This window comes from Syngnathus leptorhynchus, chromosome 16 (assembly GCF_054491065.1).
Source record: "Syngnathus leptorhynchus isolate UIUO chromosome 16, UIUO_Slep, whole genome shotgun sequence".
In the NCBI taxonomy this organism is placed as follows: domain Eukaryota; kingdom Metazoa; phylum Chordata; class Actinopteri; order Syngnathiformes; family Syngnathidae; genus Syngnathus; species Syngnathus leptorhynchus.
In genome coordinates this window covers 225,426-247,801 of record NC_141210.1, presented here as the reverse complement: position 1 = coordinate 247,801, position 22,376 = coordinate 225,426, and the positions used below count along the sequence as shown (strand labels likewise).

The 22,376-nt window shown below is 51.6% G+C and overlaps 2 protein-coding genes across 5 annotated transcripts; both read right to left on the bottom strand.

Moving 5' to 3' along the window:
* Positions 1-5,372: 5,372 nt before the first annotated feature.
* mpp3a (MAGUK p55 scaffold protein 3a) lies at positions 5,373-12,865 on the bottom strand. Of its 3 annotated transcripts, XM_085933917.1 has the most exons (20): positions 12,745-12,816; positions 11,479-11,542; positions 11,268-11,386; positions 11,117-11,194; positions 10,914-10,994; positions 10,702-10,839; positions 10,548-10,629; positions 10,276-10,361; positions 10,117-10,191; positions 9,780-9,976; positions 9,649-9,713; positions 9,269-9,289; positions 8,602-8,643; positions 7,903-7,968; positions 7,104-7,259; positions 6,906-6,986; positions 6,732-6,825; positions 6,546-6,654; positions 6,321-6,449; positions 5,373-6,251 (listed from the first exon to the last, which is right to left on the bottom strand). In XM_085933917.1, exons 2-20 carry the CDS (start codon positions 11,513-11,515, stop codon positions 6,072-6,074), a joined length of 1,836 nt encoding a protein of 611 aa, XP_085790043.1. In that variant the 5' UTR covers positions 11,516-11,542; positions 12,745-12,816; the 3' UTR covers positions 5,373-6,071. The 3 variants fall into 3 exon arrangements, 2 of the variants coding, with proteins under 2 accessions (XP_085790043.1, XP_085790042.1); XM_085933916.1 differs by lacking the exon at positions 7,903-7,968 and having other exon boundaries at positions 12,745-12,865; XR_015068501.1 differs by lacking the exon at positions 7,903-7,968 and having other exon boundaries at positions 6,234-6,251; positions 6,546-6,672; positions 6,790-6,825; positions 12,745-12,865.
* A 1,648-nt stretch (positions 12,866-14,513) lies between these two features.
* On the bottom strand, positions 14,514-22,293 carry LOC147043711 (uncharacterized). Of its 2 annotated transcripts, XM_085933914.1 has the most exons (14): positions 22,157-22,293; positions 17,684-19,057; positions 17,519-17,605; positions 17,330-17,428; positions 17,157-17,266; positions 17,018-17,076; positions 16,787-16,917; positions 16,513-16,647; positions 16,280-16,322; positions 16,017-16,054; positions 15,851-15,938; positions 15,514-15,691; positions 15,229-15,261; positions 14,514-15,016 (listed from the first exon to the last, which is right to left on the bottom strand). In XM_085933914.1, exons 1-14 carry the CDS (start codon positions 22,206-22,208, stop codon positions 14,888-14,890), a joined length of 2,556 nt encoding a protein of 851 aa, XP_085790040.1. In that variant the 5' UTR covers positions 22,209-22,293; the 3' UTR covers positions 14,514-14,887. The 2 variants fall into 2 exon arrangements, with proteins under 2 accessions (XP_085790040.1, XP_085790041.1); XM_085933915.1 differs by lacking the exon at positions 15,229-15,261.
* Positions 22,294-22,376: the final 83 nt, after the last annotated feature.

Below are 22,376 nucleotides of genomic sequence, written 5' to 3'. Positions count from 1 at the left end.
GATTAGGCACACCTGAAAATGGCGGCGTACCTAATGGAGTGTCCGAGTGACGTCACTGATCCAACAGCCAATCAGAAAGTGGGGGTGAGGGCGGGTGTGGCACTTTTCACTTTCACTTAAGCTTTGACCATGATTTTTCCCTAATCAAGTGGCCTGTGATTAGGTACACCTGAAAATGGCGGCGTACCTAATGGAGTGTCTGTGTGACGTCACAAATCCAACAGCCAATCAGAAAGTGGGGGTGAGGGCGGGTGTGGCACTTTTCACTTTCACTTAAGATTTGACCGTGATTTTTCCCTAATGAAGTGGCCTGTTATTAGGGACACCTTAAAATGGCGGCGTACCTAATGGAGTGTCCGAGTGACGTCACATCAACCAGCCAATCAGAAAGTGGGGGTGAGGGCGGGTGTGGCACTTTTCACTTTCACTTAAGCTTTGACCATGATTTTTCCCTAATGAAGTGGCCTGTGATTAGGTACACCTGAAAATGGCGGCGTATCTAATGGAGTGTCCGTGTGACGTCACAAATCCAACAGCCAATCAGAAAGTGGGGGTGAGGGCGGGTGTGGCACTTTTCACTTTCACTTAAGGTTTGACCATGATTTTTCCCTAATCAAGTGGCCTGTTATTAGGAACACCTGAAAATGGCGGCGTACCTAATGGAGTGTCCAAGTGACGTCACATCAACCAGCCAATCAGAAAGTGGGGGGTTGTTTGGGTGTGGCACTTTTCACTTTCATTTAAATTTTGACCATGATTTTTCCCTAATGAAGTGGCCTGTGATTAGGTACACCTGAAAATGGCGGCGTACCTAATGGAGTGTCCGTGTGACGTCACAAATCCAACAGCCAATCAGAAAGTGGGGGTGAGGGCGGGTGTGGCACTTTTCACTTTCACTTAAGGTTTGACCATGATTTTTCCCTAATCAAGTGGCCTGTTATTAGGAACACCTGAAAATGGCGGCGTACCTAATGGAGTGTCCAAGTGACGTCACATCAACCAGCCAATCAGAAAGTGGGGGGTTGTTTGGGTGTGGCACTTTTCACTTTCATTTAAATTTTGACCATGATTTTTCCCGAATGAAGTGGCCTGTGATTAGGTACACCTGAAAATGGCGGCGTACCTAATGGAGTGTCCGTGTGACGTCACAAATCCAACAGCCAATCAGAAAGTGGGGGTGAGGGCGGGTGTGGCACTTTTCACTTTCACTTAAGATTTGACCGTGATTTTTCCCTAATGAAGTGGCCTGTTATTAGGAACACCTGAAAATGGCGGCGTACCTAATGGAGTGTCCAAGTGACGTCACATCAACCAGCCAATCAGAAAGTGGGGGGTTGTTTGGGTGTGGCACTTTTCACTTTCATTTAAATTTTGACCATGATTTTTCCCTAATGAAGTGGCCTGTGATTAGGTACACCTGAAAATGGCGGCGTACCTAATGGAGTGTCCGTGTGACGTCACAAATCCAACAGCCAATCAGAAAGTGGGGGTGAGGGCGGGTGTGGCACTTTTCACTTTCACTTAAGGTTTGACCATGATTTTTCCCTAATCAAGTGGCCTGTTATTAGGAACACCTGAAAATGGCGGCGTACCTAATGGAGTGTCCAAGTGACGTCACATCAACCAGCCAATCAGAAAGTGGGGGGTTGTTTGGGTGTGGCACTTTTCACTTTCATTTAAATTTTGACCATGATTTTTCCCGAATGAAGTGGCCTGTGATTAGGTACACCTGAAAATGGCGGCGTACCTAATGGAGTGTCCGTGTGACGTCACAAATCCAACAGCCAATCAGAAAGTGGGGGTGAGGGCGGGTGTGGCACTTTTCACTTTCACTTAAGATTTGACCGTGATTTTTCCCTAATGAAGTGGCCTGTTATTAGGAACACCTGAAAATGGCGGCGTACCTAATGGAGTGTCCAAGTGACGTCACATCAACCAGCCAATCAGAAAGTGGGGGGTTGTTTGGGTGTGGCACTTTTCACTTTCATTTAAATTTTGACCATGATTTTTCCCTAATGAAGTGGCCTGTGATTAGGTACACCTGAAAATGGCGGCGTACCTAATGGAGTGTCCGTGTGACGTCACAAATCCAACAGCCAATCAGAAAGTGGGGGTGAGGGCGGGTGTGGCACTTTTCACTTTCACTTAAGGTTTGACCATGATTTTTCCCTAATCAAGTGGCCTGTTATTAGGAACACCTGAAAATGGCGGCGTACCTAATGGAGTGTCCAAGTGACGTCACATCAACCAGCCAATCAGAAAGTGGGGGGTTGTTTGGGTGTGGCACTTTTCACTTTCATTTAAATTTTGACCATGATTTTTCCCTAATGAAGTGGCCTGTGATTAGGTACACCTGAAAATGGCGGCGTACCTAATGGAGTGTCCGTGTGACGTCACAAATCCAACAGCCAATCAGAAAGTGGGGGTGAGGGCGGGTGTGGCACTTTTCACTTTCACTTAAGGTTTGACCATGATTTTTCCCTAATCAAGTGGCCTGTTATTAGGAACACCTGAAAATGGCGGCGTACCTAATGGAGTGTCCAAGTGACGTCACATCAACCAGCCAATCAGAAAGTGGGGGGTTGTTTGGGTGTGGCACTTTTCACTTTCATTTAAATTTTGACCATGATTTTTCCCGAATGAAGTGGCCTGTGATTAGGTACACCTGAAAATGGCGGCGTACCTAATGGAGTGTCCGTGTGACGTCACAAATCCAACAGCCAATCAGAAAGTGGGGGTGAGGGCGGGTGTGGCACTTTTCACTTTCACTTAAGATTTGACCGTGATTTTTCCCTAATGAAGTGGCCTGTTATTAGGAACACCTGAAAATGGCGGCGTACCTAATGGAGTGTCCAAGTGACGTCACATCAACCAGCCAATCAGAAAGTGGGGGGTTGTTTGGGTGTGGCACTTTTCACTTTCATTTAAATTTTGACCATGATTTTTCCCTAATGAAGTGGCCTGTGATTAGGTACACCTGAAAATGGCGGCGTACCTAATGGAGTGTCCGTGTGACGTCACAAATCCAACAGCCAATCAGAAAGTGGGGGTGAGGGCGGGTGTGGCACTTTTCACTTTCACTTAAGATTTGACCGTGATTTTTCCCTAATGAAGTGGCCTGTTATTAGGGACACCTTAAAATGGCGGCGTACCTAATGGAGTGTCCAAGTGACGTCACATCAACCAGCCAATCAGAAAGTGGGGGTGAGGGCGGGTGTGGCACTTTTCACTTTCACTTAAGCTTTGACCATGATTTTTCCCTAATGAAGTGGCCTGTGATTAGGTACACCTGAAAATGGCGGCGTACCTAATGGAGTGTCCGTGTGACGTCACAAATCCAACAGCCAATCAGAAAGTGGGGGTGAGGGCGGGTGTGGCACTTTTCACTTTCACTTAAGGTTTGACCATGATTTTTCCCTAATCAAGTGGCCTGTTATTAGGAACACCTGAAAATGGCGGCGTACCTAATGGAGTGTCCAAGTGACGTCACATCAACCAGCCAATCAGAAAGTGGGGGGTTGTTTGGGTGTGGCACTTTTCACTTTCATTTAAATTTTGACCATGATTTTTCCCTAATGAAGTGGCCTGTGATTAGGTACACCTGAAAATGGCGGCGTACCTAATGGAGTGTCCGTGTGACGTCACAAATCCAACAGCCAATCAGAAAGTGGGGGTGAGGGCGGGTGTGGCACTTTTCACTTTCACTTAAGGTTTGACCATGATTTTTCCCTAATCAAGTGGCCTGTTATTAGGAACACCTGAAAATGGCGGCGTACCTAATGGAGTGTCCAAGTGACGTCACATCAACCAGCCAATCAGAAAGTGGGGGGTTGTTTGGGTGTGGCACTTTTCACTTTCATTTAAATTTTGACCATGATTTTTCCCTAATGAAGTGGCCTGTGATTAGGTACACCTGAAAATGGCGGCGTACCTAATGGAGTGTCCGTGTGACGTCACAAATCCAACAGCCAATCAGAAAGTGGGGGTGAGGGCGGGTGTGGCACTTTTCACTTTCACTTAAGGTTTGACCATGATTTTTCCCTAATCAAGTGGCCTGTTATTAGGAACACCTGAAAATGGCGGCGTACCTAATGGAGTGTCCAAGTGACGTCACATCAACCAGCCAATCAGAAAGTGGGGGGTTGTTTGGGTGTGGCACTTTTCACTTTCATTTAAATTTTGACCATGATTTTTCCCTAATGAAGTGGCCTGTGATTAGGTACACCTGAAAATGGCGGCGTACCTAATGGAGTGTCCGTGTGACGTCACAAATCCAACAGCCAATCAGAAAGTGGGGGTGAGGGCGGGTGTGGCACTTTTCACTTTCACTTAAGATTTGACCGTGATTTTTCCCTAATCAAGTGGCCTGTTATTAGGAACACCTGAAAATGGCGGCGTACCTAATGGAGTGTCCAAGTGACGTCACATCAACCAGCCAATCAGAAAGTGGGGGGTTGTTTGGGTGTGGCACTTTTCACTTTCATTTAAATTTTGACCATGATTTTTCCCTAATGAAGTGGCCTGTGATTAGGTACACCTGAAAATGGCGGCGTACCTAATGGAGTGTCCAAGTGACGTCACATCAACCAGCCAATCAGAAAGTGGGGGTGAGGGCGGGTGTGGCACTTTTCACTTTCACTTAAGCTTTGCCCATGATTTTCCCTAATGAAGTGGCCTGTGATTAGGTACACCTTAAAATGGTGGCGTACCTAATGGAGTGCCCTAGTGACGTCACAGATCCAACAGCCAATCAAAAAGTGGGGGTGAGGGCGGGTGTGGCACTTTTCACTTTCACTGGCCTGTTATTAGGTACACCTCATGAAGACTTCAATAGGTACACCACACGATGTAAAAAAAAAAAAAGAAGTGTAGCGACGATTCGGTAGACGATTCTTTTGAACGAATCTTTTGAGTGTACTGATTTTAAAGATTCAGTTCACTTAAATGCACATCACTATTAGAAGTGGGAGTAAAGTGGCGTGCCTACGGTAACCGAGAAAGCTCAAATCAAATAGAACTAAGCGCGTTCTTGCCAAGGTCCCTTGTTTTGTGCAATCGAACGAAGGAGGAAGGAGAGGTACGGCGTGGACGGGAAGCATTGAACAAATAATAATTCCACGATGGGCTAAAGATGCATCGCTCTATGTCATAGAAATTTTTTGTGGCTTCTCAAGGCCTAGTGCATTACTGCCCTCCAGTGGTGTTCAGCTCCTGTTTCTTTTTTGCTCTTTGTTGACGTCACTCATCTCAAGAATGACAAGTGCGTGCGTGCGTGTGATTGGGCGAAAACAACAGTCAGTAAAGTCAGCCTTACTAGCTTGATTTATTTTGGCACTTTTTACATGTTTACACGTTACAAATGATGTTGAGGCTAACACGGGCCCTGGTAAAGCATTTGAAAACCAAAACGAATGTTATATTTGCTCTGAAATGTGCATACCAGGAAAAATAAGAATTCTGATCGTCAGCTTTTATTGCATTTACAGGACTTGAGCGTCATTATATCAAGGTTAAAAATGCAAGACAGCAGCCACAATTCATCCAAATACTCTTACAAATGTTTTTTGGGGACAAGATGCAATGCAGTCATCGCTTTTTAATTGCAGTTGGTATTTTTTTGTAACATCAGCAATGTTCAATCAAGTAAAAGATTAGAATTCACAAAGCCCCAAAACGATTCCTCCATCCATACAAACAGGTGCAGGCTCCAAGGGACGCCAAGGTAAACAGGTTGCGTTGGTTGGCACACCAGGAGTCACATGTACGTCATTGACATGAAATGCGCAAGTGGACATGCAGCTCCTTGAAAGGAATCTGGTGGAAAAATAATCAGATGCTCAGTCTCCGGGAAGCATTCTGTGACCTGTATGAATTATAAAACATGCTACTAGGTGGACTCCGACGGGAGGAGTCGCGGTGGGTCGAGCTGACCGACCGAGTGGTTCGCCATGCCAGGCAGCAGCGATGAAATAGGAATCACTTCTTGAATGCAAACCTGACCAATGTGCTCAAGTTCAAATGAGAGTCAGGTCAGGTCAGGTCAGGTCAGGTCAGGCGCTTTGGAGGCATTTTTAGGTCCGAAGCCAGCTTAGAGGCACCCAGAAGCACTCGCGCTCCAGTCTTTCCAAAATGCTCTGCAGTTCCGCGCAGGCGCTGGCAGAGTCCTCCTTGATTAGGACCCGATCCACCAGATGTCCATACTGTTGATCCATCTGGAGAGCCGAATGGCGCATCTCCTGGAGGTCCTCGTCCTGTCGAAGAAAATACAAAGACGTTGAGTATCTGAGTGCTGGTTTGAGGAAGCGCTTCAGGAAAGTCACCGTAACGCGCCCTTGCTCCGCCCCTCCCGGCGAGGTGGCGGCGGTGCGGCGCCGTCTGCTTTCGGGAACCCGCGGTTTGACAAAAACCACGTAGGGCTTGAACTCGGCCGTCCGCAGCCGCCTCAAGGCCTGCAAAGCATCAGTCAGCGAGTCAGTCAGCTGGCCAGCTGGCTGTCGTACGAGCGAGCGAGCGAGCGAGCGCAAGCAAGCGCCACTCGCTCATACCTCGGGCTGAACGTCCACGATGCACATTTTGTTCTTGGCCTGCACGGAGCGGATGGCCTCGATACTGGTGCCGTACTGGTTCTCCTTGTACTCGCCGTGCTCGATGAACCTGAACACCAGAAGCGATCTGTAAGTACATTCAGGTTCTTTATGAAGATCCAACTACGACAACAACAACAAGCCTACTTGTTGTGGAGGACATCAGTGTCAAATTGCTGCTTGGTGACAAAGTGATACTCCACACCTTCCTTCTCGTGCGCTTTCTTGGGCCTGGTGGTATCTGCACGACGAGCAAAAACGCTTTAAGACCAGACCGAGACGACGTGAAACAACATTGAGATGTGGAACTCGGACACTCACGTGGTACGGCCACCGCGTAGCGATGCGGGTTCTCGGCGATCGCTCGCTGCTTGAGTTCGTTGATCCGTGCTCCCAGAGAACCTTTGGCCGCATCCCGAACGAAACGTTTCCAAAGATGTATTTGCAAGCTAGCGACTATGTAATCTGCCAGTCCCTGAAGGCACCGGCGGACTTCCTGAGGCGCTTCCCCCGGCTTACCGATGAGAACCACCAGCCGAGGCCTCTCGTTGGCGCGCTGCTGGTAGCGGGTCACCTCCTCATAGGTCAGGAATTCAGAGTCTCCCGGGTCAGAGCCGTCGCTTGAGGAGCCTTGTCGATCTTTCCGACTTAGGCGGAAGCTCCTGCGCAGACCGGCTTATTCCAAAGCGGCCAGGGTGACAGGAACAGATAGCATGAAATAAAAAACATTCAAAAAAAGGAAGATGGCCACCACATAAAAAGAAAAAAAAAACTTGCGAGTCGTATCCATGCATTTTGGAGCGGTTAAATAGGAGGGGTTGTTTTAGAACAGTGATTCTCAAAGTGTGTGGCGAGCCGAGGCGAGCCGAGGCGAGCCGAGGCGAGCCGAGCCGAGGCGAGCCGAGGCGAGGCGAGCCGAGGCGAGGCGCTTCTTCCCTCTGACACACAAAAGAACCACTGAATGAAATGTTCAGTGTGGCTTTTTTCAAATCCACTCCACTTCCTTTTTTGAGTCGTAGCATTCACTTGTGTTCTTTTCCAATACTTTTGCATTTGTTATCCATATTTTGTGTACTCTTCGTGCTTTTTGATGACTACTTGTCATGCCTGTGATGTCATCAGTTTGAGAACCACTGTCTTAGAACCAAAGCGACGCGGCTAAGGCAGGACAGGTGGACCCGACCGACCTCGGACCCACCCCCACGTGGAGTCGGGTCCGTCCGTCTGTGATCCGGATGCTAGACGACGGACGGACGCACGCACGCACGCACGCACGCACGCACGCACCCAGCCACCCAAGGGAAGCCGGCCACCGTACCTGAATAAAATTCCCAGGAAAACACCTGACCACAGGAGGGCGCCACTGCGTTACACTTGGGAGAGACTACAACTGGTGTTAGAGCTTCCCCCCACTTAGCCTCCCTTTCAACGTGCACACCAGGAAAGTGAACAAGCAGCAGACGTGCCTGGTACAGTGCGCAAATGCGTCCGACGTGGGCCCTCGTGGCGTGGGGGGAGCCGGGGGGGGGGGGCAGCTGCCATTTGCTTGCTGCTAAGGTGGCAGGCTGGAGCACTGCAGCCGATGCAGCAGATGCAGGCAGGGAAGTGGCAAGGAAGGGGAACTCGGCTCCAAGCGGGGTGCTGAATGTACCGCAAGCATAAATGTTGGCGTTGTCGTGTTATAAGGTGACGCTACGGGCCGGCTCTTCCCAATCACAGCATTCCAGCAGCATGGAGGGGGGGGGGGGGGGGGGGGTGAGGGAAGCAGACGCCTCATGTTTGGCTGAGGGACGAAGGCTTGCCTCTTTCGGGAGAGATGGTGCTCTGCAGCTCCTGCCCTCCAAAGCCAAAAGACATTCAAATTGACATTTTCTGTCAGTACTTTTGACCGAAGAGCCTGAAAAGCCTGCAGCCAAACATCTGCATGGGATGGGAAGGAGCTCCCCCACCCAGGGGAACCAGCCAAGTGCCATGACCAGCGACATTCGGAAAGGTGAACACGCTGGTTGCCGCTCACCTATGTACTGTCCATTGAAATAGCCCTCACAGTCACAGTCGTCTGCAGGGAAAACAAGGGAAAGAGGGAGGGAGGAAAGAGGGAGGGAGGGAGGAAAGAGGGAGGGAGGAAAGAGGGAGGAAAGAGGGAGGGATAAGCAACAGCGTACAAACGAGAGCTCGCGGACAACACAGGAACCACGGGATGGAAAAGTGGCCAGATGCCCAGACTTCACCCAAACAATACATCAGAACCTCATTGATGGGACAACATCAATATTGGTAGCAGCAATGATCATTGTCATGATTATTTTGGTTCAATGGTTATATTTCAACCTTGTTTATATTTATGTTGAGGCTGAAACCATTGCGTGACTGAAAAGAGACCAACAAGAGTCAAATAAGAGCAAAAGGCTCCGAAGGTAACCGGGTAAATGACAGCTTGACACAATCATTACAATCAATTCAAAGTGAAACAGCGTGCCAAAAACCATACTAGACAGCTACCGACGTTTTCTCCTCCACTTCACTCCACTCCACTTTTCATCACAAACCTCCACAGTTGTTCCCATTCCTAATCTAGATGAAAATTGTGCGACATGATGAAAGTAGACGGACGGACCGAATTATTCAGGTGATGACGCATGCAAAGATGCCTTCAAAATCACCTCTATTGGGTTTGTACTCACCTTTATCGCACGCTTGATCATCTGAGACCAAAAAAAAGACAACACAAAGAACATGAGAAGAGCAACACAATAGTTGTTGTTTAAAACATATGTCTCAAAGTTGCTCAGAGTGCTTTAGTGCAGATTAAAATAGTTACAACAAATTAGTTTGGGTGAGACGGCTTGACGTCTGGTCATACTTTGACGTGCTTAAAATCCAAACTGCCATATGCTGGATTTAAGGCGAGAAAAGCAGCAGGGAGGCGGCAGGCCCCGGTGGCCCGGCAGGCAGAAGGTGGCTGGCATTTTACTAAGCCTCTCCTGTTCATCTCATCAGATCGCCCATCCCATTCTGCCCCCCCCCCCCCCATGGAGACTATGATATTTATCAAGCCACTTACAGGAAGGCGTTTTTGGCGACTTGGGGTTGGGCAGCGTGCCCACTTTCATCCTGTAGGCCAATCGCCTGGTGAGGAGGAAGAAGATTGAAGGGAGGGGCCATTTCAGGAATTGGGCCAAAAGCGCAGCTGACCTCTCCTGGAAGTGTTTGGACGGGATGAGCCCGGCGCGCAGGTTGCTGTCGCCCACTCGCTTGGCCTGCCACCAAGTGGGGTCGTCCTGGGTCACCACCTGTAGGATGTCGCCCCGTTTGAAGGGCAGTCCGGCCTCCTGGCAAGGCGTGGCCTTGTCCTCCAAGGGGATGTAGTCGAACAAGGCTCGCAAGTACACCTGAGTTCATACGTCAAATGCTGCCTTTTGGCATTTCAACACTGCAAAAAGCTGACGAGGTCACGGCGAGGTCACGGCGAGGGCACGGCGAGGGCACGGCGAGGGCACGGCGAGGGCACGGCGAGGTCTCGGAGGCTCACCTTGCTCTCCCTCAATCGGTCTTCCTCTTTAACGGCGGGGATGATCTTCAGCGTAATGGAGCCCTGTGACTGCGACTGGATCCGAAGAAGAAGCCAAGGAAGTGACTTCCTTAAGAAGGAAGGCAAAGTGCGTGCGTGCGTGCGTGCGTCCGGACTCACCAGCAACTGACTGATCTCATCGGGCCTCTTGTGGACCACCGAGACGCCGTTGACTTCCCTGAGTTCGTCTCCGACATGGACCAAACCTGCGAGGAGGAACCGCAACGCTGAGCGTGAAAAGAAACCAATCCATTGGGGAGGCTGCAACGATTTCTTTCATTGGCCCTGCCGCAAGCCCAGATGCTAAAAAGGGATCAATACTCAGGGGAGACTCAATGGAGTCTTCTCTCTCTTGTTTTTCTTTTGAAAGCGAGCAGGAGTCGACAATGTACCGCTTCTGTCGGCCGCGCCCCCTCTCATGATACGAGCCACAATCACGGCCCCGCTGGCGTCATCCCTCCTGATGGTGGCGCCCTGACAGACACGGCACACCCACCGGTCGTCAAAATCTGCTCCGCTCTCTCCAGAATTGTCCTCAACACTGACCAGAGGCTCTTTGTTCTTCACCAGACGCACAATCTTCACCGACTCCTCCTCCAGCTCGTCATCGTAGTCGTCCGGCAGCGGCGGCAGGACGGGATCGAAACTTTTCTGGGCTACCGTGTCGTGCACGGACAGGAGGGCCTGGACAAAACGGGGACCGTTTCCACTTTGGTACGCCGAGGCGGCAATTTGCGAGGCGATGACGCCGGCCTTACTTTGAGATGCGGTGACGCGAGCAGACGGAGCAGCTCTTGTTCCTCCGCGTTCATCGGGCGAGTCTGCAACTCCTCCGTCACCTGTCAATCACGAGCGCAAATCAGCTTCCTGCCCGGCCGCTGATGACTGGGCACCTTTTGCGCCAGTTGGAGTAATGCGCCCAGGATGATGTCATTTCTTATGATTTCTTATGAGTGTTTACATCTTCAGCAAGAGAGGAAACGCGATGCAGGACAGGACTGGGACATTGTCTCTCATACTGTCTCAGCCTCTCGTGGATCTGGAACACAAATGGATGGATGGATGGATGGTCAATTAGATCTGCAACCATCATTGGTATTGGACGCAGGCACCTTCATCAGGTACGCCAAGCTTCTCTCGCTGAAGACGTCCTTGAGGAAGACCATGTCCTCCTTGTGGTTGGCGTCGGGGCGCAGCTGCGAAGTCAGCAAGGCCAACGTCTCGTGGAGCCCTGAGAGCACCCAAAGGGTTGATCGACGCCGTGGATGGAAGACATGACGCAGGCTGAGGCTTCTCATGGCATCTCATGGCATCTCATCTCACCTGCTCCTGCTGTCAGCACAGGCATGGCTTCTTTCATGGATCCTCCAGGTAAGGTGGAGCACACCTATCGGGGAGGGAGGCCCACACTTAACACGCACCCAAAAGATCATTGCAATGGAAATGGCTTTGCGTGCTTCAATGTGCACTGAGGAAAGGAAGCCAAAAACGGCTCCTCGTACAGCATTCGTACAGTAATGGAGCTTGGTGAGAGTTCCAAAAAAGAAACTCCCGCAGAGCGTCCATGTCAGCAGCTCCACAAATAATCTCACACACTTTCTGGGTGGCGTTCCAACAAAAATGACGTACGCCGGCCGCACTCAAATCTCGTTAGCGGCTTAACGGGCGGATCGCACAAACATGATGGCGCTCAGCTCAGCTCAGCTCAGCGGGGCTGATGATTGGACGTCACATTTTCAAGATCTGTCTGAAAAGCAGCAGCAGCAGCAGCAGCAGCAGCAGCAGCAGCAGCAGCAGCAGCAGCAGCAGCAGCAGCAGCAGCTCAATGCACTCACTGGAGAAAGGGTGTCTCCATTTCAGCCACCATGCTGAGTTTGGCTTGAAAAGTGTTCAAATTGTCCTATTGTGTGCTACACAACAAAAGCAAGCATGCAAGAGTGTGTTTTGCAGCAGAAAAAAAAGAAAGAATAAAAGTCAAGCTGTTCTCGGCACTCTGCTCAAAGTAATCCACTGCTATGAAGTGTCTGCTGCGTGTTACACAAAAGGCTGGCTGTGTTGACGCTCAGCAAAAGCAGCCTCACGCACGCATAATCATCCATCCATCCTTCCTTTCTTTGTCACATTGCGATGCTATCGGAAGACGTCACAATACTGTGGCTACTTTCCATCAAGTATGGCTTCGATAACCTCCTTGGAAGAGAGTGATACATCCGTACATACAATGTCTACATGGCTGTTAAGTCCGTCTTATAGGACTGACAGCCGGACTGACAGCCAGCCAGCCAGCCAGCCAGCCAGCCAGCCAGCCAGCCAGCCAGCCAGCCGCCTTTTGCAGCTGAGCACGTGTGACAAAAGAAGCAGTTTGTTCTCCTCCATCATTCTTCTCCTCACGACGGAGGGTGTGGTCCCCGCACCCCTCTTTTTCTGCTATCATATTGCTGCTATTCCTTCCCCACCATTGGCAGGCATCCTTCCTTGCGGCCGGCCGCTCTTTCTCGGCAGATGGAGGGATGAGGCCGCATCCCATCTGGCTCGTGCGGACGCCACGCCGTTCAAAAGGCTGAAAAGACATGAAAGTGGCCGTCCTACCTTCTTCCTGGCCTCCTCCTCTCGGCTGCTCCCGGCGGGCTGGTCTTCCTCTTTCCTCCTCCTCCTCCTCCTCCTCTTCTTCTAGCTGCTGCTGCTGCTGCTGTGCTGTGCTGATAAACCTGCTGCACACCCCTCCCCCCCTTCTTTCCGCCCCTCCTCCCTTGCCATTCCTCCCTCTGTCATGCTGCTAGACAGATACACAAAAGAAGTACATTGTAGATTGTTAGGATCGTAAATAAAATACATATTATATCATCGTACACTGAGTAGATCCAAATAAAATTGTCCAAATCCAATAAATCAAACCTATTTTCATCATGACTCCAAAATACAACAATTTGTTTCTCTATTTAATTTCTTTTTAAAGATGGCAGACTTTGTGAAAATTGTACAGAAAGTCCAACAACTGGCTCGTGTGCGTGCGTGTGTGTGCGCTCATGATGATGTCATCATCAGCAGTCTGTTTTGGGCACCCACTTGACAAAACACCAAGGCGGCTTTTCATATGCTCATTGTTTTGACGGTGTTTCCATCTGGACGCTTTACAAGCTGTGTTTCATTGATTTGAAAAAATGCAGATCAACATTTAGAATGTCACAAATATTCTCATCGTATTTTTGAGCGCATGAGGTGAGCGGATTGATCTGAACATTGATGGGATTGAATGAGATCAAGAGTTGGATTGTTACGTATGTGCTGTTATTGATAGATGGACACTCTGCAAATCTGTGCAGCCCACGCTTCGCCACGCCACGCCACGCCTCGCCACGCCACGCCACGCTTCGCCACGCCACACCACACCACACGTGTGCTGCTCAAATCCCATCAAATTGTTTTGGAATTTGTTCCCAAGTATTGCATCGCATATTGTGGAGTGCCGCGAGGTTAGGTTGAGGACTTAACTCAAGCCAAGGCCTCAGTCAGACTTTGCCAGCGGATGACCACTCCGGACTCCAGCCAAGCTAAGATATCTATCTTGCTGTTTCAAGATAGGACTGTTAGAGGTGGTTATGTGACACCAAAGGCTGCTGGGAAATGCCTGCACGCCACTGACTGACTGACTGACTGACTGAGTGAGTGAGTGAGTGCTGCAGACTTGCGTTAGCCCGCCTTGCCCCGCCTTGCCTTGCCTTGCCTTGCCTTGCCCCGCCTTGCCGCGCCCTAAGTCAATTCCAGCCGCCGCCGCCGCCGTATCACGATACCACTTCATATCATCCAGATCGATGCTGATATTAACGTTGGCGAGAGTATTTCCACCATCATCGTAAATGAGCGAGTCAACATTGTGTCCAAGGTGCTGGATCTCCTTTGGCAGCTCCGCCCGCGCTGATTGGATTTCCCATCTCCAATGACAAGTATCGTGCGTGACGCAATATTCTTCACAGCACAGGCAACATTTGAAGCCACGTCTTGTCAAAAGTAAAGATTATTATAATTTTTTTTAAAAGTACTTACTTGTTTTCGAGCTGTAATTTAATCCAGCCTCATTTTGAATAGATTTGAGGATTGGGAAACTGGTCCACATCCAGTTTCTAAATACAGCACATGGCACATAGAGTACAAATAGCGTATGTCAGATTTGCCATTTTTTTGGACGTCGGCCACGGTGTCGCCGTGACCTGCTGGCTGCTTGCTGAGTGACCTGCTGGCTGCTTGCTGAGTGACAGCGATTACGTCTGACAACACGCAGCTTTTGGAGCGACCGAACCAGTGCGGTGCATTATGTCATTGGAGTTCTTCTTTGGGAAGGATGACGTGCATTTCACTTTCAACCATTTATTCTGCGGATGGGAAATGATTTACAAAAAACACAACTGTACATACACACTTATAAAACACAAAGAACAGCAGTATGAGGACAAAAGCGAACGTTGGCACACGCACCACAAAAACCAACATAGAAGCAGCTTCGAATCGTGCGAAATCAAAAAGGAAATCCCTTCACCGGCATTCACAACGGGGGACCAGCCAGCCTTGTTGGCCTTATGGATCCCAATTAGCCACGTTGATTGAACAGGTCGCACGCACAATTGCAACGTTTTCGAGGCGACAAAGAAAGAAAAATCAACCGGCGGTGAGTGACACCTCCTGGCCGCTCCATCTGATTGATTGCAAAATGAAAAGAAACATCCGTCGCTGTCTGTCAGTTTTTCTTATCCTCGCCAGGCAGGAAGTAGGGGTTCTCGTGGCCTCGCATCAAATAGGAGTAACGCGACGGGTTCTTATTGGTGAAGCTCTTCATTCCCTCGGGGTTGAGATCGTACGAGCCAGACTGAAACGGCAGTCGCCAGAGCGGTGGACGTGTTAGTGTCACATGTCGCGCAGCACAGTAAGCACCGGCACCGGCACCGGCACCAGCACCGCCACCGCCACCACCACCGCCACCACCATCAGCAGCAGCAGCAGCAGCAGCAGCAGCAGCAGCAGCATCACCGTACTTGTGCTGCACACTAAAGCCACCGGGAGGGAGGGATCAAACCTTACCTTTTTCCATCCTCTCTGCTTGGAAGGAAAGCCCTAAAGCGACACATCGGGAGTCAGCCAAAGCGAGGAGCGGGGGCAGGAAACTAGCTACTAGCGGTATTAGTTAGTAGCCGCGCTAGCAAATATCTCCTTTGCCAATCATTCCGACAGCCAAATGGCTTAGATTGATGAAGGCCAACGGTGGGATCCGTTTCATCCTTATTACATTATTCATTTACTGTGGCCAATGGATGGAATGGCTTTCTCCCCTTGCCAATAAAGAGCGGCGCTCGCTCGCTCGCTCACCACGCCGTTGCCATGATGCCGTTTTTCCATCATCTCCATAGTGGCTGCAGCGTCCCAGGTGGCGGCGGTAGCGCGGGGAATGGGCGTGATGCCCACGGGCCAGGGCTTGGTCAACTCGCCCGGCGCCGGGTACGGACTGGCATCGCCGTGCTCCGCCTGGCCTCCGGAGCACCTCCGCCTGGTGTGGACAGTATTATAACGTATTGAAGCATTGTTTGGGCCGGCCGTTCAAAATGGCAAAACAATCTTGAGCACATTGAATCGCTATCGTTTTTGTGTCGCGGACTACAGTGCTCCCTAGTGGTCAGTCATTGCGCAGCTTTTTGGACTGACTCACCAGCAGCTGTAGGAGAGCAAAGCCAAGATTATGATGAGTAGAATTCCACCCAGGACGCAGGAGATGACCACCAGCGCCAGCAGAGACGCTGTCAACACACACATTTGTTGACGCTCTCGGCTCGCCGCTCACGACATATCACCGATGGTGTCGTCGCGTCGCTCACAGTCGGTGCAGTTGAAGCCTGCGTATCCAAAGGCGCATCTGGAAAAGAGAGGGAACGTTCGAATGGAGTGAAATGAAATGAAGGTGAAAATTGCTTACTAGTCAAAAAGAAAGGCGCCTGGATGTGAAGGTGAAAATTGGTCAGTCTATTTTCTTTCTTAGCGGGATTCGAATCTTACGGCGCTTTGGGCAGCAAAAACAAGCAAATAGGTTTCATTGAAAAGTGGCTTTCTTATTTGAAGGGAAATGTGCAGGTTGACTTACTTCTGGCAGCTGTCGCCCACCACTTCCTGCCCGCTTGGACAAGCTGCAAACACACACACACACACAAAGAAATGCATGACAAAACTTGAGGCACGATAGGTGCTCTTATCCATCGTTGTCGTTAACGTCCGTGCGGTCTTTGTCGTCAGCGCGTCGTGGTCCGGGGTCGTCGTCCTCGGTCCGATTCTTTTTTGTCGCTACCTAGTCATTGTTGTCGTCATGTCTTCCTTTACCCTTGCAGCTGGTGTTGGAGTACACGGTGGAAATGTAGCCAGCTTTGCAGGAACAGCCCACGCGACCGTTAGCGCTGGTGCACCTAGTAGTGGCGGCGTCACAGGGAAGCGGAGCCTGATCGCACAACTTTGTGCCTACCGGAAACAAAGAAAGAAAGAAAGAAAGAAAGAAAGAAAATGTCAACAGACGTGGGCTGGCTGGCGGGCTGGGCTGGCGGGCTGGCAGGCAGGCAGGCTGGCTGGCTGGGCACCGCACCACGTGGCGTTGGCTCACCGCTAAACGTGGCGTTGAGCAGCAAGCCTTGGGAGCTGCTCCCGATGGCATCCTGGATGACCTGCTCCGCTGCCTCCTCAGAGGCAGTGTTGTCAAAGATGTTGTTGACAGTGGCAACGACGCTTCCTGGGCTGTGGGAAAAGCAAATGGTGAAAAGCTTTCCCCATGCCAGGCTACGGGACGGCATACATACATATATATATATATATATATGTATATATAATAACTCACGCTAGCTGCACCACGTCAGAGCGGACGTATCCCAGCCGACCTGCGAAGGCGCCGGCGAGCTACAAAACACAAGATCTGGCTGCTCAACAAAGAACAATTCCAAACGGTCCTCGTTTTGCGCGCCGACGCACGAGCTGACCGAAGCCGAGATGTCCGCGGCCGTCTCTTGGAAGACTTTGGAGGACCTGTCCGCCATTTCCTTGTCAAATGTCAAGGAGGTGAGGTGGAGCTGCCCAGGGAACACTTGAGCTGAAGAAGAGGACTCAATAAGACGCCTCTTTTGACGAGCGGACCTTTGAAAGTGACGCTTACCGCGGATGCAACGCTCGCCCACCAGGAAGCTTCCGGAGAGACACTGGCAGGTTCTGTTTAAGCAGACGCTTTCTAGGGGACACTCTTCCGCAGGACAAACTAGGGCAGGCAGGCAGGCAGGCAGACAGATAAACGGACGCAAACAAACGAGGCACGCGTTCAAGACATCCAAACGCTACCGCTCGATACCTATGGCTGCGTTCCGGGTGGGGCCGGGCGAGCTTCGGGTGCTGGCTGAGGTTGGCGTGGGGACGCCGGTCGCTTCGCCAGTCGTGGCTGCATGGTAACGTTTAAAAAGGAGCAAGCGTCAATCCAAAGACGACAACACGCGGCTTTCCCTTGTCGTGGCCGTACCTCCCCGTGTCGCCTCGGAGGCGGTCGGGCCCTTTGTGGTGATAACGCCGGACGTTTCTGTTGTGGCGGGGACTCGGTCGGACAGGGCCTCGGTCGTCGTCCCAGCGGTCGCGTCACCGGTGGCTTTGGTGTCGTCGGTCGCCACTGAAGTTGCCACGCTTAGAGTTGACGACGGGCCGGCGGTCATCACTGTTGCCGTCGCCTCGGTCGGACGGGTCGCTGTCATCCTTGAGGACATTGAGTCGGTCGGAGCGACCGTGGTGGGAAATGTTGTGTCGTCGCCGGTCGGTGATGTGTAGTTGTCGGTCGGGCTGATCGTTGTCGCGGAGGTAGTGTCGTTGCTCGAGCCGGTTGTCGTCGTGGCTGCTGTGCTGCCGTTAGTCCAACCGGTCGGTGTCACTGAAGTGTCCTTAGTCAGGCCGGTTGTTGTCACGGCTGTTGCGCTGCCGTTAGTCCAACCGGTTGTTGTCGCTGAAGTGTCGCTAGTCAGGCCGGTTGTTGTCACGGCTGTTGCGCCGCCGTTAGTTGTAGTCAGGTCGATTGTCGTCACCGAGGTAGGGTCATTCGTTAAGCCCGTCGATGTCATCGGGGTCGTGTCGGCGGCGGGGGGACCGGTCGTCGCTAGTGATGTCAGGCCGATTGTTGTCACCGAGGTAGTACGGTCGTCGGTCAGGCGAGTCGTCGTCGTCATCGAGGTCGCGGCGTTGTCGTCGACGGGCGGACCGGTCGTCGTCGCTAACGATGTGTCACTGTGGGCTCGACTCGTCGTCGGCGATAACGTCGTGTCGTCCTCGGTCGGACCGCTCGTCGCCGAGGTGTCGTGGCCGGATGTCACGTCGATCACGTCGGTCGTTGCCATCGAAGTTGCGCCATTATTTGTCAGAGGCGTCGTCGTGGCGGTCGTTAATCTGCCCGTCGTTGCCATCGTGACATTGTTTTCTGGACCGCTTGTCGCGTCGTCGTCGGTCTGGCCGGTCGACGTGGCGGATGTCGCGTCGTCGGTCTGACCGGCCGTCGACGCGATGGCGCTGTCTGTCGGACCGAGCGCGGAGGTGGCGGCGTCGTCGCCTGGCCCGGTGGTCACCCAGGCGCCGCCCTGGTCGCTCACGCGCGCGGCTGTCGTGGCGGTGGGATTGTGATCCGCGGGGTCCGGCGGCCGTGCCGTCGGCGTGTCGCCGCTTCGGCCCGTTGGTGTCGCCACGCCGCTCGTCGGCGAGAGCGTGCTGCCGTAGGACTCGTTGACGGACGTAAACGGATTGGCTGCGGATGGAGTGGAAGCGGCGTGCTCGCTCATCGGAGCCAGCGTTTGTGTTGCGGTTGTGTTTCGGCCATTGCTGGACATTCCCTCGGCAACGGCGAGGTCTATTGGCGTCGCTGCGGTCAAAACAAAGACGAAGAAAGCTCAGATGTGTCGATCCCAAGAAACAATTCGGACAATATCGGTCAACGTGTTGAATGCGCATGTTTTCACATCCCGCTCGTTGAGGTGTTCTTTTGGAAAACGCTTTTGTCTGATTTTTCGTAGCATTGACGAAACTAATCTCTTTGGGAACGTGTTGGAATATGACGTGACTAACAATGTAGCCCGTTTGATCGCCATTCTGTCGTCTGACATTCCTCTTCACGTTTGAACCTTTATGATATCAACATCATTCGGAAGGCTGACAAATGGTTGGAGGAAAGGGATCCAAATTTAAAAAATAGCGCGCTGCTCCTTATCCGACGTCTGTTCCCAGTTAGGGCGCGTTTACGACGGGATGAAGCCAAAGTCGCCAGGCTTTCGCTCTGTTGACGGCAGCTCGTCGGCCAACTAGCATCATTCGGTCATTAGCACCTAAATGAGCAAAATGGGAAGTGGCTCTCGGTTCTCCGAGGAAATGGCTCCATTGCCTGCTCTGCTGCCCGTAAATCGAACGGCAGCGCGCTAATCCGGGATTGGACGACCAGTGACGGAGATGACCTCTCTGGACCTACATCCAGCGGTGCTCGCCTTCATTCTTTCCATTCAACTTGCTACATTTGATCCTTTATTTCACACCTGGTCACACCTATGATGTGTCATTGTTTGACTGGTCAAGTAGTGAGTGTGGTCGTTATGGTGACATAAGTCAACATTTGTGTAAGCGTGTGTACAGAGGTGTGTGTGTACGCGCGTTATCAGCATCTTTCATCTCCATATAATGGTCATAGTGGAACATAAAGTCTGTGCCGGTCGGTGCCAATAAAAAGGCCGCACGGCACAGCACAGCACAGCACAGCACAGCAGGAGGAAGAAGCGAGCCTTTGTTAAATAGGCAATAAATCATAGTCAATGGATTTGAAAGGAGTTCCATGACAGTATACATTTCCAAATGGCTGTCCAAAATATATATGCTGTGATGAAGCCAGCAAAATCCTTTCCGAACCAACTGAGCAGGCGGAATCCAATCAAAGAGGCCTTGCGTATGATGACAGCCATAAACTAAGAGCAGCATGCCATGCGCTCGCTCGCTCGCTCATTATGCCTGCCTTGTCCGGCTGCCTGCCTGCCTGCCTGCCTGCCTGCCTGCCTGCCTGCCTGCCTGCCTGCCTGCCTGCCTGCCTGCCTGCCTGCCTGCCTGCCTGCCTGCCTGCATGGCTGCCTGCATGGCTGCCTGCATGGCTGCCTGCATGGGTTTATCCTGCTGCAGAGAGATAATCCGCGCAGACACAAAAGGGGTGACTGGGTCAAAGGTGCTCTGCAAACACACACTCAGAAGGACGCGGATCAGAAAGGTCCGCTTTTGCCGTGAAAAGCACACGCTTCACGCATACACAATGATGCTACCGTAGGGTGCTGATCCAGGCCAGGCGCTGTCCTTGGCGCTTCCCGTCGTGACCGAGCCTCTTTCAGGCAGAGAAGTGTAACAAAATAGCCAGCCGCCTAAGCCTTTCGTGCGAAGGTGAAATACAAAGGCAAAAGTCTTTTCGACACAACTTGGCGTGAGAAGCGAGTGTCGAGCGTTCCGACTTCCAACACCTCTTTTCAGCTCACACAATTGGATACCTTGAGCGAGTTCACTTCCTGGAACTTTGCCAAGTATCGGCTCACGCTCTTCAAATGTGATGATAGATTAAATCAGTCGTTCAAATGTGAAGGAAAATACACTGCTGTTTGTGGCATGCGCGCATTTCAAACACGTCAGCAAATGGCATCAGACGGCTTTTAGGGGGGGGAAGACATGTTTAATCGCTTCAACAGAAAGCAAATCTGGTGTTGGGGTCATTCATCAGGACCGGGTGGACTTGTACTACTCAGTCATTGTGAGAAAAAGTGCTTCGCTTGTATCCCAGCTAAACACACAACAGTCCTCCAAAACTTCCTGGATCCGGGCTAAAGTTCCTGCTGTGGAAATAAAGCCTTATGAGAGAGAGGCCCAACAGATGGCCGTGTCGCACGACCTCTGCAGGTATCATATCCAATTAAAACGGGGCCAAGCACAACCTAAGACTTGCGTCATCTTGCACTCTAATCCACACAAATGGACGCGTATGATGGTTATAAAAAAAAAAAAAAAAGGGTACCTCACATCAGGAGGAAATTGAAGTCGGTGGTGGCCTGATGCAGAGGAACGGGAAGTAACACCGCTACACAATTGGAAACACAGAAGTCGTGCGCCAGGTATAACATTGCGGGCTGGCTCTGATGAAAGCGGAATGCGGAACCCAGAGGACGTCGCCACTTCACGCGCACTTGGTCACGCCAAAAGAGGGCAGGGCAAGGCAGGGCAAGGCAGGGCAAGGCAGGGCAAGGCAGGGCAAGGCAGGGCAAGGCAGGGCAAGGCAGGGCAAGGCAGGGCAAGGCAGGGCAAGGCAGGGCAGGGCAGGGCAGGGCAGGGCAGGGCAGGGCAGGGCAGGGCAGGGCAGGGCAGGGCAGGGCAGGGCAGGGCAGGGCAGGGCAGGGCAGGGCAGGGCAGGGCAGGGCAGGGCAGGGCAGGGCAGGGCAGGCACGCGACGAGCCTCCCTGACTCGGCCACAGCTAAAAATCGGGCCGATGTTATTGAGCGTACTTTGGTTAGTTTTGACTTTTTGACACAGTGGAACACATCTTTTTCACAAATGCTGCCATTAAAAAAAAAGCAGAAATAACCTGTGCATCCACCTGCTGCCATGCAACTCAAGGCGGGGCGGCCGGATTGGGGCTGCCATATAATTCATTTCATGTGGCCCACTAAGGCAAACAGAGTGTCTACTTCATGTTTCTTTCGAAATGGATATGTTGAATTTGGCAGCCCTGTTTTCATAGCATGTGTTCAAGTCAACAGGCCCTAATTTCACACCATTTCATTTGGGATGGGGCTTTTTTTTTTCTGAAGTAAAATAGGCATGCCTCGTCTATTAGCCTATCCAAACGCGCAGAAAGCAATGCAAAGAAAATAACAAACCAAATACAAGCCATGTCCTACGTGACGTCACATCAACCAGGAGAATCCAGAAATTGCAGCGTTAACTCACCCATGGCGGCGACAAGGAGTGAGTTGAGGACATGCAAGTGGTGGAGCCGCATGATTCCGGTGCTCGCAAACTTAGAACGGTACCGACGCGGCGGGGCCGAGTGCGCGCTACAGGTGCTTTTCTCTCAGCCAGCCAAGCGGAGGAGGAGGGGGAGGAGGAGGGGGAGGAGGAGGAGGAGGAGGCTCGCTCCGGCCGGGGCACAGCCTCCCCCCCGCCCTTC

What these genes read in the sequence shown, in the direction of transcription:
- mpp3a (XM_085933917.1), bottom strand. Translation starts at nt 11,515, where the DNA reads ATGAAAGAAGCCATGCCTGTGCTGACAGCAGGAGCAG. An exon ending in GGGCGCGGCCGACAGAAGCG is followed by an intron (nt 10,362 to 10,547) that starts GTACATTGTCGA and finishes TCCTCCTCGCAG; the next exon opens with GTTTGGTCCATGTCGGAGAC. An exon ending in CTACGCGGTGGCCGTACCAC is followed by an intron (nt 6,826 to 6,905) that starts GTGAGTGTCCGA and finishes CTCGTCGTGCAG; the next exon opens with ATACCACCAGGCCCAAGAAA.
- LOC147043711 (XM_085933914.1), bottom strand. Translation starts at nt 22,208, where the DNA reads ATGCGGCTCCACCACTTGCATGTCCTCAACTCACTCCTTGTCGCCGCC. An exon ending in GTGGGCGACAGCTGCCAGAA is followed by an intron (nt 16,055 to 16,279) that starts GTAAGTCAACCT and finishes TCTCTTTTCCAG; the next exon opens with ATGCGCCTTTGGATACGCAG. An exon ending in TTGCTCTCCTACAGCTGCTG is followed by an intron (nt 15,692 to 15,850) that starts GTGAGTCAGTCC and finishes TGTCCACACCAG; the next exon opens with GCGGAGGTGCTCCGGAGGCC.